Source organism: Mastigoproctus giganteus, chromosome 12, assembly GCF_048544385.1.
Source record: "Mastigoproctus giganteus isolate SK-2022 chromosome 12, ASM4854438v1, whole genome shotgun sequence".
Lineage (NCBI taxonomy): Eukaryota > Metazoa > Arthropoda > Arachnida > Uropygi > Thelyphonidae > Mastigoproctus > Mastigoproctus giganteus.
In genome coordinates, this window is record NC_143586.1 from 13,944,286 (window position 1) to 13,959,744 (window position 15,459).

Here is a 15,459-nt window from a genome sequence, read left to right on the forward strand (position 1 = left end):
ATTTAAGTTCCGTACTCACCCCTATTCGGTAATTTTCATTCCTGTGATCACATTTGAAACAAAAATCTAACGTATCCATACTAATTACATTGGACCTGATCACATCCTCAAGACCCATTTCAACCACAACTCTTTCAGTAACTGATCTTTTTTTTTATGTCCATACCACTTCAACCTTCTATCCCTCCACCAGCTATTTAGTATTCTGTACAATAATTTAAAATAGACTTCTTGATCATCATTTCCTCATAAAAACACCATCCCCAAGTAAGGCATGATGTTAACTGTCCAATGCCTGTTATGCCCAGCCAAAACAGTCTAAGATTATTAAAAATAATGACTCTCGATTAAAAATTTTATCCCCTATAAAAAGCATTGGCTATTGAACGCTGAGAATGTTTCTAGCATCAATTCCTAAATTTAATCCTACTGACTATATAATTACACCTTCCAGAATTATCCATAGCAGCTGACTGCTTCTATCGGATCTATACAATTATTTCATTAAACGTATTTTATTTGTAATAAGTTCTTCCATTCACTTTCACAGGAAGACATGAAGATCTCTTGCAGCACATAAATTAATAAGGTGACAAGGACAGCCTATTATCGCCAAATGCTAAATCTCTGCTTTTATTACCCTTGCTACTCTGGATTTCAGATTACCACAAGAGATGTGTTATTAACACTATTGCTAGACAGTTTTTGAAGGAATTCCACGTGCTTTCAGGTTGTTCAGAAGATGCACACTGTTGTATCCAGTACAGTCAACTTCCTGTGCCGGCACCGAGAGCAAGCTACTTATCAATATGAAAAATTTTTTTTTTAATTACAAAAGGTGTCATCACAATGAGAATCATTCTGATTACTGCCAACTGTAGCAATAAAAAATGCCCACTTCTCAAAGCCTTCAATACCTCTTCTTTCCCTGTCCATATGAATCCACTAACCATACCTGTTGTTTTGGTTCTTCCGCAATAATTTATTTTATTATTATTTTTTTTACAATTTCTGTTTTTTTTTTTTTTTTTGATTTGGTAGTTGTTGGCGCATCGGCTTCTGTGGCCATATTGCACCGCCCAAGGTTTTTGCAGTACTTTGATCCAAGCCCGAGGCGGGAATCGAACCCGCGACCTTTGGGTTGCCGGCAGAATTACTTTCTCCTTCCTTCCTAAAGTTTTTGTAAAATCTAAGAATCTTTCCTGGCTTCAACCTGGACTTTTTTCCTCTTTTCTTCTTACGGGTCACGGCCTTAACTCCCGCCTTTTTAGGTTTGGACTGGTCCCCTCTCCTCTTTGTCATTGTGGAGCTGAGGAGACGGTGGAACATTTAGTCCTAAATTGCAACATATATTTAGATTTACGTTACCAGCTCATGTTAGACACTAATGTTTACACCCTAGATGATTTCCCAAAATTTTTGGAAACATCAGAATCCTTCTCAGCTTTTTGTAACTATGCTAACTCCGTGTTTAGAAGACGAAAGATGCTAAACACAGCTCATCCTGTTTAACTCAAAATTTTGGATTAAAAAAAAAAAAAAATTATTGTTTAGAATTACAACTTCCTCTTTTTATGTAATTGTGATCTTAATTTTATTATGACTCTCGGAGTTAATAGCCTTGGTTAAATCTCAAGTTTTCCTCATTGTGTGTTAAGATACTAGAATTGCAGTTCTAACAAAATCACTGAAGGTTATTAGATTGCTTGTTATTTAGTGTAACTGTTTAAAACTCTTACCAACTATTGTTCAGACAAGTTCTTCTGGGCTTCTCAGAAGTCTCGTCTTCTCACTGTAAATTTTTGGAAAATTTTGTAATTAGATGCTAAGTTAAGTTAAGTTATTTTCTTGGTGTCTCAGACACAATTAAATTTGTTTCTTCAGTTTCCCCCTCTCTGGCTGGCTGAGGTTGGGCTCCTCTTCCAGTCGGAGAAAACCTAACTTTCCTCTCTGTTCTTAGTTGTTAATTCATCCTACCGTTTTCTGCTCCTTTCTTAAGAGAATATCTCTCTTCTTTCTTTGTCCTACTTCTCCTTCCCATAACTTTCACGGGTTTACCACTGGTTGGAAACCCTCTTTGCGGTTACTAACCCCTGGAGCGCCTCCTCGTGGCAAGGTACGGGAGTCTGGACGCAGGTGGCTTCCCCCCCTGCCTCCAGGCTGCAAAGTCTCCAGGGCCGGCAAACAACGCCCATCAGAACCTACACTAAAACATACACACATACATTTACACACACTTGCCGGCTATAAATAAACTACAGAAGATACAGCGGTATATAGGGGAAACCCTGGAGGCCGCAATCATTACACGAATACCTTGTACCTTGTACCTTTGGGTTGCCGGGCAGGTACTTTACCCACTCGGCTAGCCCGGTCGGCACAATTTCTCTATTGGTAAACATATTTCTGAAAAATGCAACTGCATGTTCAGCAAAACTCAGAGAAAGACTTATGTCCTATGACAAAAGATGCAAATAAACATTTGGCATATACGAAATCATTGTCACCATTATTTTTTTTTTCATGTATTTTATGGATAACTGTTGCTATACTTAATTTGTTTGAAAATGTCAGATGATATAATGTTTTCTGCTGCTTGAAATTGAAAAATTACACCTATAAGACAAATATCTTATTTTTTTCAGCTTTTACAGTACACAGAAAGTTAAAAACTATAAGATAAAACCTCATACCTTTATGTAGGACTGGAATTCTCTCAACCCTCACAGTTGAAGTATTATGTGATTATATGAATGAATGTCCCATATGATATATTAATATTAAATAAACTCATTAACAAAGACTGCATTAAAATTATATAAATAGATACGTGTTAAAAGATTGTCATGTATTCAATTCTCAACCCCAACATAATGCACCAAGAAAAGCCAGGAGAAGACGACAGCCATCAACATCCCCAAAAACCCAACCAATGACGTATGCCAACATGAGAACTGAAAACAATTGTCAAATTAATCCCTAAGAAACATAAGATAAATGTATATTGAAATTAAAATTGTCTAAACTTCTTTTAAGGGACCAAACTTATTTAGGTAGTTTCGTGCTCACAAGAAAAGTGTTTTTTGTGAATGATGTCCACCCTTTTGCTTGCATAAACCTATCGAATCCTTGGTACGAGATTATTTATACTAACCAATGTGTGAATTACCATGCATACATGTGCATAAGAGTCCACGAGTCCGAATAGCGTAAGGTCTACGAACATTAATGGAATTTGCATTTAATCTCATTTCCAGCGTTTCAGCAATTAATAATTAATATATTCTTTTTGTGTATTTAAAACTTTCGCTTCATTAAAAAGGAACACATGGCTTTCACTGATAGCATAGAAAGCAAGTTCCAAGGCACATGTCCTTCTAGCCCTAACCAATGACGCATGTTGCTGTATCCTCATTGAAAGATAATTTTGTGTCGAGCCATGAGGAATTGCAATCACAGCAAATAATATTATAAACAACACGAGTGCTTCCATGGTTGAGATGGAGCTGACTGCTCTATGCTTCAAAACATCATGGAGTTTACTAGTCGGTTAGGCAATAATCTTAAATTCAGTGTACTTAAAGATATTAATGAATTGTTTGTACCAGTACTGTATATATGGAACTTTAATAAAATGTTTCTGTTCAGACCTGTTATTCATTATACCAGTCTCAAGTTTATGTTTTGCTTGTCGTCTTATCTTCATAATAGTACCAAATGTGTAACCCCTATTTAGAAATCTTTTTGCAAGTTCCATAAGTTCATCTCAGGAGAAATAACTCCCGAGCAGAGCTATATTTGTATGCATTATAAAAACTGATTAAAAATAATGCTCTGTTTGTATGTAAATAGATGATAGCTAGCACAGTGTAAGAATTTGCCTGTATTTTTCGGTTTCTATAAATTTTAAAATGTATAGCTTTTTCCTGTGGATTTTCTATTTCTAAAGTAATATTAAGTTTGGTGTGTACCAGGGATTTGATAGGTTTATGCATACAAAAGGGCGGACATCATTTGCAAAAAACACTTTACTTCTTGTGAGCACGGAAGCTACTCGAATAAGTTTGGTCCCTTAAAAGAAGTTTAGACAATTTTAGGTTTTTAGATATTTTAATTTTGATATACATTTATCTTAAGGATTAATTTGACAATTGTTTTCAGTTCTCATGTTGGCATTCATCATCGGTTGGGTTTTTGGGGGTGTTGATGGCTGTTGGCTTCCCCTGGTGCATTATGTTGGGGATGAGAATTGATTACATGACAATCTTTTAACACGTATCTATTTATATAATTTTAATGCAGTCTTTGTAATTGAGTTTATTTAATATTAAATATGGGACATTCATTTATATAATCAGATAATCACATGATACTTCAACTGTGAGGGTTGAGAGAATTCTGGTCCTACATAAAGGTATGAGGTTTCCTCTTATAGTTTTTAATAATAACTTTAATAGGAGATATTGATATGCACTACACAAGTAGTATGAAATTACTGCTCATAAGAGAATAATGCTATTACTGCATGTTTCCATTTTACAATGTAGATTACCAGAGCACATCTGACAACCAATCAGTTAATAACAATAAGCAGAAATTTGGAAAAAAAAAAAAAAAAAAAAAAAGATAATTCGAAAAAAAGACAGAGATGGACCAAACTGAGTAAAAACACAGATTCAGCTGTATATCCAGAGTTGGCAGATTTGCTATTAAGACATGCAGCAGCCTGGAAATCAAGATAGTGAACAGAGCTTCTATATTATGTATTGCCAACTCTTCCCAGGCCAGTGCTAAAAATTTCACAAATCTGATGAAAAGTTCCCAGGTTATTTTTTATATGTTATTAAGGATATTTTATGTGCAGTTAATTCATTGGTTTAATTATTTTTATTCTGATATAAAATGAAGGAATAATAAAACATTTTAATTCTTTTACTCCTGCAAGATAACACTAGTACAGTATAAACCTCAGTATACGTTTCTGATACATATATAAAAAAATGTTCTCGTTTATACTCCAGCATGACCACCAGGTCAGTGGTGCTTACAATAAATCAATCAATACAAATGTTAATTGTATTTAGCAGTCAAGGGCTTGAACTCTGGTCCACTAAAACAGCATGTGCTACTGCATTCCCGCTCCTGACCACTCGGCTAAGTCTCATCATATATAAAACATTTTCATTTCACATGGCACGAATAGAATATTAAAAGCAAAATACTAAACTATCATGATGAGTCACGACTACTTGACTCCTCACTAGAAAGGTCATTGGCACAGTAGAAACAAATGATGCAAGAAAGCAAGCCTATACAGCATCAGGGGTAAAAAAAAAACGACACTTTCCATTTCACCTATCCATTGCCTTCAATATTTTGTCTAGTTCTTTCTTGAATTTATTTAAGCTATCAACTTCCACAACAACAGATGGAAGTTTGTTCCAGCAATCAACCATATGCTAGCTAAAGGCAAACTTTGGCGCATCTGTTCTGCAACCATCCTTTCTCAATTTGAATTTATGTCCCCTTCATGTGTGAAATCCGAGTAAGAGGAAGAATTCCACCAGCATTGAGCTTCCTCAATCCATTAAAAGCCTTAAACACCTCAATTAGATCACCTCACAGGGGGTTTCATCTTGAAATGCTGCAACTTGCAGAACGTTGCCCTTTGATCACCTTTATGAACTGGAGACAGCTTTGCATATCTCCAGTCTGCAGGGACCTCCTCCATCAGTTTGTGAATCCCTGAATCCAAAGATGCTTTCATAGTTATGGCTAAGGATTTGCTTACCTCCTTTGCTGCCTCCTGTAATTGGATTGATCCTACCAACCCAGGTACCTTTCTTATGTTTAACTTCAACAATTTCTCTTCCATTAACAGCCATCTTCTAAACTATCTTGAAACCTTCTATATGATCAATGATTACCAGTATGAATTCCATCAGTGTTGACCCACTGGTGGTATTCTACATTTTGAAAAAAATCCACTGTGTTCCCAGAAAATGGTGTTTCTGAATCATATTCTAATTCTGATTTCAAACACGACTTCCATTTATTTCCAACACATCAAGTTTCTTCAAAAATCACAAAAGAAAATTTGATTTTTCAAATTTTTATTAATTTTGGCAGAATTTGTGCACTGAAATTAGTTCCTCTTCTGCATCCAGCAATAGTCAGCTATTATGTTGACATTCCACCTCCTCCAGTACCTCTCACCCTGTTCTTCACTAACATTTCCTAGAATTTCTAGGAAGTAGTCGATGTGGGAGTGCAAAAATTGTACCTTGGCATTCATGTTGCAGCCAAGCTTCTTGAAGTTTGCCAACATATTTTCCACTATATTCTTGTTATTCCCTAAGAAGTTCTCAACAACAGATCTGAAGCTAATCCATGGCTGTTTCTCTTTTATTCAGAGTTCCTCAAAATCTTGGTCCTTCATCAGTTTGCGAATTTTGTGAATTTGAGGTCCAACAAAAAACTTGTTTAGTTTCTCTTGGGTAATTGATGGGAATTTATTACAAAGGTAGTTGAAGTCGAGACTTTCCTGAGGTACAGCCTTAACAACCTGTTTAATCAAACCCAGTTTGATGTGTAAGGAGGCCAGTTTTTGTATCAGTGGTTTATAAACTATGTTCTTTGGTCCAGGCAACAAAGTGCCCTTCTTTGGATAGACCCTGACATCTCTGTGCTTTACTTCTTGGACAACTGTCCCACTCATATAAAGTCAGCACAGACCAATCAACCATGTTATTCATACTTAATATTTGTCAACAACAATTTCAAGTTCTCATATATTTCTTTCAAATGCAGAGTGAGTTACTCTTTTTTTTTTTTTTTTCCCCTTGTTAGTTGTTGGCACATTGGCTTCTGTGGCCATATTGCACCTCCCAAGGTTTTTGCACTTTCTACCCTGATCCAAGCCTGAGGTAGGATTCAAACCCGCAACCTTTGGGTTGCCAGGCAGGCACTTTACCCAACCCAGCTAGCCCAAGTGAGTTACTCATATTTATTTCCAATGGGGAGCAACACAACTTTGAGACTCCCCCTTGATGAGTCAATAAAAAATATCCACTGTGTAGGATTGTACCTAATTCCTAAATAGTTGATTAAGTCATATATTACTGAAAAAAAAAAAAAAAAAAAAACCCACTGAATTGTGTTAGTAGTTCTTGTTCTCAGTGTAGATGTCCACAACTAGAGCAGGTGTTGCCAAACTTTTATATTTTGAGCTCCTCTTTCTTAATATATTTCTTAAATTTCATCCCCCCATCTTCCAGAACAATTGCAAATAATCAGATTTGACATAAAATTTTCATACACAGACTCAATGAGAATGTATACTTACTGCTATGAGTATACGAATTAACATGTACTTCAATAGATTTAATCACAAAGGATGAAATAAAATTTGTTTCATACCTAGATTAGAAGGATAGCTTTTCCACACATTGTTAAAAAAGCACTTTAAAAAAACATGGCCTACCCCCTCCAAACCAAGTGCATCCTGTGGGGGGTCACACTGGGAACCTCTGCACTAAAGTAACTGAAAGTAAGGGAAATAATGAAAAGGGGTGCAAAAGCCAGTTCAAAAATGAAAACGGAAAGGCACTGGCCTATTTTAATTTGTGATAATAACACCTCACTATTGGCACGCTTACACTTAAAGATCCAAACAATAACACTATTTTCTCTGGGGGCTTTTTCTCTCCAGCCTAACCCTGAACCTAACACAACAAAACAGTTTTTAAAAACTGATAATTTAGAGTAAAACTTCATAATCTTATTAATCTAATTAAGAAGCTTTATTGAAGAATTAATAGAATCAATGTCACATAAATACGCTCTTTCATCCTTACCTGCCACCCAGAGAAGATGAACTTCGTGCTGGATCCAAGGCTAAGGCCCCCCTGGAACCATCATCAAACCCTTCCTAGATCAGAAGCCAAGAACCGCAATAAACCACCGACATCGACATCAAATGCAATAGCAATTAAAGCTACCAAGGTCCCAAGCCAACAAAACGCACGAGAAATCAAGATAACTTCACTGAGAACAAACTTACCATAGGAAACAAACTGTCCACATATCATTCAATCCAACTCTTAGCAGATTATAATGACAATCCTCAGGGCTCCAGACCTGTGAAGGATATCCTTGTACACATCACAACGCACAGTAGACCAGTGTGAACCTTAAAAAGAGACTTGCCGCCTGTACGAACTTCAGTTACTATGGCTACCACCATTCAAATTGTCTATCAAAATGCAAGGAGTATTTGTGACAAGTGTCTAGCTTGTCACAACAGCCTCTCCTCTCTAAAACCTTTGATATTCTCTGCATTGCTGAAATGTGGTTTAGGAATGGGTGGGACTCCCTTGCCTGCAGGTACCAGATACTCCGTTCCTCTAGAGGGGAAGGAGTCGCTATGCTCTATAACACTACTATCTTCTCATTGGCACATTCTGTGGTAGCCCAATCCCTTGCATTTGAAGCTGCTATGGTGTCCCTCAAGCTCAATGCCAACCTGATAGACATAGCAACAGTATACATTCCACCAGGCCCAAACAGTGACATCATTGAAGATGTGATTCACTGACTGGTAAATCACCTCCACGCCCCTGCTAAGCACATTATTTGTGGAGATTTCAATCTTCCACCAACTCTCACACATCTTAGTAGGAAACCCATTTAGCAGTATGGAATCATTGGGTATCAGCCTACTTAACTGTCACCCCCACGAGAGGATCTAATCTCTTGGATCTGATATTCTCTTCAGCACCATGTGAACTCAAAGACAGTCCTCACAATCTATTTCAATCTGATCACGAACCAATTGCCATACTCCTGCACTTAGCCACACCTAACTTCGATATCCAAGGCCCAAAAAAAGACATCACAGCACCCAAATTCATTGATCCACCACAATGTCTTAAAGTCACATCCTCAAAACCTTGGGAGGCTCTCAATAATTGTGATCTCAAGCTAGCTGTGGACCTCATGACCAGATGCATTCGAACCATTGCAAGTTATGGTGCTATAAAGACTCTGCATCACTCCCCATTCGGGAGCTTGGTGGACACTGGAATTGAACAACAATTCCAGTGTCCAACAACTTTTGTTTTTCAAGAAAAACAAAAGCTGCATAAGAGATGGAAAGAGTCAAGCACTATACAAGATCGTATTGCCTTCTCCAGAACTCGGGCAGTGTTCAACCACCAGAAATCATTTGCAATTAAAAAGCATTTAATTACAACCCTACAAAAAGGCAAATCATTTTATGACACTCAGCACACAGGAAATTCCTAAAACACAGGACCTTGAACTGTGGATGGACCGCAATGCATGGTTCTTAAACACTGTGACGCTGATGTAACTAGGCAACTTATCCATCAACAACGTTCCTACTGATATTCTCGCCACCGTTCGCATCACCAGGAAGCAGCTTATAACTGCTACAAATGGATTGCCGCCCACTGCAACTGCAGGCCCCGATCTTATGCCACAATTCATGATCAAATGTCTTAGCTCGTTTATCATCGATCCTCTACTATCAATTTTTAACCGTGTCTTAACACAGGACTACTTTCCTCCTCTCTGGAACAGATACACCCTAAATGCCTATCTGCAATCCTCATTAAACAGTTCAGGCCAATCTGTCATTCTTTCAGCCTCTTGAAGCTCATGGAGAGATGTTACTTTCAAACATCACCAATCAAATCACCTCACAAACCCCTGCAGATTCACTACGCCATTCCAGGAAGATCCACAGTTTAACATCCATAACCAACACTATTCTCAGTGCACTAGAAGCTAATGCAGAGCTTGCCGTCACATACATCGATCTGGAAGCTGCCTTCGACTCCATCAATATCCCCTTGCTTTGTTCACCTCCTAGAAAATTGCTTCTACATAAAAGGTGACATGTTGTGATTTATCACAACCCTGCTCTCTGACAGAACCATTCTTCTCAAAGCGGATCAACACACAATTTGGAGAAAGATCACTGCAGGAGTTCCCCAGTGAATAATGCTCCTTTCCGGAGCATTATTCACTGCAGTTATTATTCCATTTGTGCAACAGAGAGAAGACATATTCTGCTATGCCGATGAAATTAAGATATATACCCAGATTAACCCCGGCGAACATCTCTCAAACATCAATAAAAAGATCAATGAAAACTTACAAGACTTAGGATCCTATCTCCATCAACTTGGCCTCCTGATCAACCCTGCCAAATCAGCCCAAATTGTCTTTTCTCTGAAGTGCCAACTCACTGAAATCCAAGCTTCTCTAGACAGCATTCCCTTTCAAGTGGTTAAGATGCATATGGACTTGGGAGTCATCTTTGATTATAAACTGAGCTTCAACCCCCAAATTGACAAGCTCACGGCAAAATTCTGTCAAATGTGCTGGACCACAAAACAACTGCTCCAAGTTAGGGATCTGGATGTGACTCGTCGGTATGAAGACATCTCAGTAAATTCCATCGTATGCCTCTGAAATTTGGGGGTCCACAGCCCCTACCAACATCAAGCATGTGTACTCTGCCGAATACTGGCTCCTTCGTTGGATCACGCATAAACATCGTCGTCCACCCCAGCAAAGAACAACTGTGATGGTGATCTCACTAAATTTTGCCCGACTTCCAGATTTTGTATTGGAAAAACGCTTTGTTCTCACTGCCAAAATGACAACTGGAATGGACTCGGAGCCAAGCATCTGGGAACTGTGTGGCTGGTGAATCCCTCTACCCGGACTGAGGTCAGCTCCCACACTCACAGCGCATTACAACAGACTAGCCCTTAGTGACCATTTTCTCTCCAAGGAGATGCTCACCACAATCCAATCAATTGACAGCGACCTCTGCAGGTTTGCGAAGGATCGTAGATACCGAAGACAGATCCTTAAGAGCCTGACCTTGGCCAGGTAAACTGCACACTGATATGGGCAGCATAATAATGCCCAATATATTGTAAATAACATTCAAAGTACAATGTCTTTATGAATGTGTTGTGAATAAAGTCATGAATATATGAATATCTCTATTAATATAAATATAAATGTGAATATATTTATGAATATCTTTATTAATACATTGTAAATACTGTCAAAAGCATAATATTCTGTAAATAATCTGACACTGATTCTATTGTTGGCTCTGGGGGATGAGCCTGAACCTCGATGTGGGCACATACCCCCACCCACAAGGCTATTGTCCACCAGCCAATGTAAAACCCCTGGCATTGCTGCTGTGAAGGGTGTATTGTATATACCACTTCTGTACATAATAAAGATTATATATATATATATATATATATATACACACACACACAGTAAACCCCCGCTACTTGCGGTATCTGTATTTATGGTCACTGATTTAACATAAAATGAAACCTAAAAAAATGTGAATTTTAAAGCGCAGTGAACATTTTCCACCATAAAAAAACATGGCGTGGCTAAAACTTTCTTTCCCGGTCAAAACAGAGCTCAGTGGGTGGGGGGGGGGGAGAGGGGTGACAAAATGGCGAGCGTGGATGTTTCTAGCTAATCCTTGTTCAGTATGTGTTATGCACTTTTCATAGAAGGTTTCGTCGTTCGCTTTTAACTTATATGCTTATAAATTGAATAAATTTATCAATTTATAAATTTATATGCTTACAAAAGTGATAAATCTACCGTTTTGCAGAGTAAAACAGACTTTTTCGAGTGTGTTAATAGAAGAAAGTGACTTTATTGTGGACAAGTTCTTCCTAACCCGTACAAAAATATGGCTACGAATAACAAGGGAAATGTGAAAAGATCAAAGAAGGTGATGACATTAGTGAATAAAATTGAGTTAATAGATAAAATTTCTAATGGTGAAAGTGGTATCTCAGTGGCAAAACATTATAAAATCAATGAGTCAACGGTACAATCAATCAAGAAATCGGAAGAAAAAATCTGCCAGAGTGTCCGTGAAAACGCGCTAATTGCTTCAAAAATTTGCTCTGTAATTCGTGATATTAAATTAGAAAAAATGGAAAAGGCTTTAAATCTGCGGATAGAAGACCGAACTCAAAATAAAATTCCGTTAAGTTCACTCATCATTCGTGAAAAGGCAAAACTCTTTTATCAACACTTTAGCGAAACTGGTGATAGCACTGGCGGGATAAGTTTTTTAAGCTAGCAAAGCCGCTAGTTTGAAAGATTTGTTTGAAATTTCTAATAAATATTATATTTAATATTAAATTGTTTCTTATTTTCATTTCGATGCCATATGCTTGCATTTCACTATGTACTGTCTTTGTACATAGTCATATTATGAAGGTACATATAATACATACATACATAGACAAAATTTTACACTAGTTTTTCTTATATATTTCATACTTTGGAACGGAACCCCTTTATTACTATGGGAACCATAACTCAATATTCGCATCATTTCTCAGGAACGTAACCCCCACGAATAGCGGGGGTTTACTGTGTGTATATATATATATATATATATATATATATATATATATATATAATAGAAAAATAATTCCTGTACTGAACTGGAAAGTGATATGTCAAGACAATTTTTAACTTTTATGAGAATACTTTTATGAGAATGTAAATAATATGAAAATACTAACCTCCTCTTCCAACTGTACCTCTGGCCATGTCAACCATATCATAAAGCTTTGGATTTATAGTCTGGTGAGCTTCTTCAAGAACTGATATCAGATCACCAGCTTGTTTCATATTAGAAGGTGTGAAAAAAGTGTATGCAGTGCCTGATTTATTACTTCTTGCAGTCCGTCCAATTCGGTGCACATAGTCTTCTGAACAATTTGGATAGTCATAGTTTAATACAAATTTGATGTCATCCACATCTGAATTATAAAATTATAATACAATGAATTAAAAAAAAAATGCAACAAAACAAAAGTATAAATATGCAAACACAGATTTCTTATACAATACATAATACATTAAACCTTAATTTATTGATAATTTGTTTTCATTATTTAACAGTGAAATTTAATATTTTACTATGAAACTATAAATTTAATCTTACTCCTAAAATGTTTCCTAAGTATTTTTGAGCCTGTATCCTTAAAAGGATTCAAACTGAATGTGCATGTACACACAGATCAACGACATCCCTGTACCTTTAAAATAATGCCACAATTGCAAATTCCTAAATAACAATTAATTAAACTGTACAAGTTATTCATTCAGAACATATTAGTTGTCTCGCTATCATGGACACAACAAATGGTTATTTCAAATGAAATACTGGATACCAAATCATTTCAAATATCTCCTTTGAATGATGATATGATACAAAGATGAGATATTTACCAGAAACTTTGCATTGCTTCCTGTATATTAAATTATATTTCTAGAAACAAGAGATATGAATATTCGAGGGTATCCCATCTCCATTAGACAATTTCAAAAGATACCTGATGGAGAAAATGATTCAATGAAATGGGTCAAGTGTGGCTAGGAGAAATCCAGAAGTAGTTGATATTTAGTAAGACAGAAATTAGTCCAACAAGACTTTGGATAAAAGAAAGAGAGACAATATGTAGTTTCCAAGAATACTTGAGGATTAAATAATTAAGAGAAAATTAAAAAAAAAGATAAGATGAAATATACAGATACCATTCAAATTTCTTCAAGTGAGAATGAAAGGAGTTTTTGCAGATGAAGTTTACTGTAACTTTCAAGATCTTTGTTTACAATAAAAATATGAGCACTAGTAGTCATTAAAATCCCCTAATTTAATTTGATCCAACAAAGTTTATTTGACAATCACCTCCCCCCCCACAAAACTTAACTCAAATTTGAAGCCACTTATGAAACTTGTGTGATGGATTCATTCACTTCATATTATAATTTTGTTATTTAGCTTGCTACATAACTTATCTAATGCCAAAACCAGTTGATTATTTAATAGAAAGAAATAGTGTGGCATAAGGCATTATTAACTTCATTATCTGTTTCACCACCACTTTCTGTAGTATATGTAAGACCCTTAAGTACAGATATTTAAATGATGACTGAAGCCTTACAAAATAAAATTACGCAAAAAGATATGGTTCATATTTTTAAAATATTGCCTGTTAAGTTCTGATTAATTTTCTCTAACCCCACACAACAAGATTATTAAGAAACTACAATACTCCAACTTTTTTTTCTGGGGAGAAAAGAAAGGAAGCAATGTGCATATTTACAAATTAGGTAAAGTAGTCAATTAATATACATAGCACATTACACTTCAAGCATGTTAGTTAAAATAGTATCATCCACAGGGAGTCAAGTTATTGCATGCAAACAGACAGAGACAAAGGAATAATAATTGTTGGACTTAATATTAGTATTAGCCACATAGTGCAAGGAAGCCACAGGCTTTTGTCGTACTGGAGGGGGGGGGGGATGAAGCAGATAAGAAAATAATAATCCAGTTGACATTTGAATTTCTTCAAACTGGCAGCCTCAACTACCTACAGAGGCAACTTATTCCAGTAAACAACAACTTATTGGCTAAAAGAAAACGTCCTATAATCTAGTCTAAACCTCTTCCTTGTAAGTTCAATCTATAGCTCCTAGTCTGGAATTCTTTATAACAATGAAAATTCTACATTAATTCGTTCCACAAACCTCTCTCAGAGCCTTACTACAAGAGTCAGGTCCCCCTAAGGTGCCTGGCTGCAAAGCTCTGTAGCCCACATAGTCTTTCCTTGGATGGCAAAGGGGTGACTTTGCAAAGGTCATTCCTTTGCCAATCTCATCATACAAGTTACCATCTTTGAACTGTTTCAAGAAGCTGCCTTTCTTTTTTTCTTTTTTCCAGACAAGGTCTCCACACTGACACAGTATTCTAAAAAATTCAGTCTTACAATAGCCTTATACAGTAGGATAATGACCTCCGTCTCTATGGGATGTTCGATAAATCATTCATAGGACACCAGGGCTTTCTTGGCCACCTGTTTATACTGCTCAGAAAATTTCATGTCTGCCTGTATAACTCCCAGATTCCTTTAATTCTACAGGGATGGGATACACTTAAATAGTAAGGGTGCAAGAATATTTGCTGATGCTATCAAGGCAGAGTTAGGTGGGTTGGAAAACTGCTACCTTGGGGGGGGGGGGGATACACGGAATAATAGATTGACAGTAGCTGCTGGCAGAGGTGAAAGTGATTCTTGCTGTTGTTGTTGTTTTGGTTTTTAGGAGCATTAGCAACTAAAGCCATATTGCTCGGGGATATGCGGTGGTCATTCCCTGACCTTTCCACATCCTCCATATTTGGTGGTGATGGGTTCGAACCCCCGGTCTAATCAAGAAGCGTGTGCTACGCACTGCTGCTCCTTCCCACCTGGCTATGGAGGCGCCAGTGATTCTTGCATTGCTTCTATTGAAATGAGCAGCAGCCTGGAAAACAAGGTGCAGGGGATTCCAGAGACTGCTGGGAGTCATTGCAGA

General features: G+C 36.9%; 1 protein-coding gene across 1 annotated transcript in view; it reads right to left on the reverse strand.

Annotated features, from left to right (window-relative positions):
* The window catches only part of LOC150076718 (putative ATP-dependent RNA helicase DDX17), a 244,366-nt gene that overhangs the window by 12,643 nt on the left and 216,264 nt on the right, over window positions 1-15,459 (reverse strand). Inside the window, exon 13 of the mRNA XM_090385598.1 lies at window positions 12,618-12,857. Coding sequence (XP_090241724.1) covers window positions 12,618-12,857 — 240 coding nt within the window. The remainder of the gene's footprint in view (window positions 1-12,617; window positions 12,858-15,459) is intronic.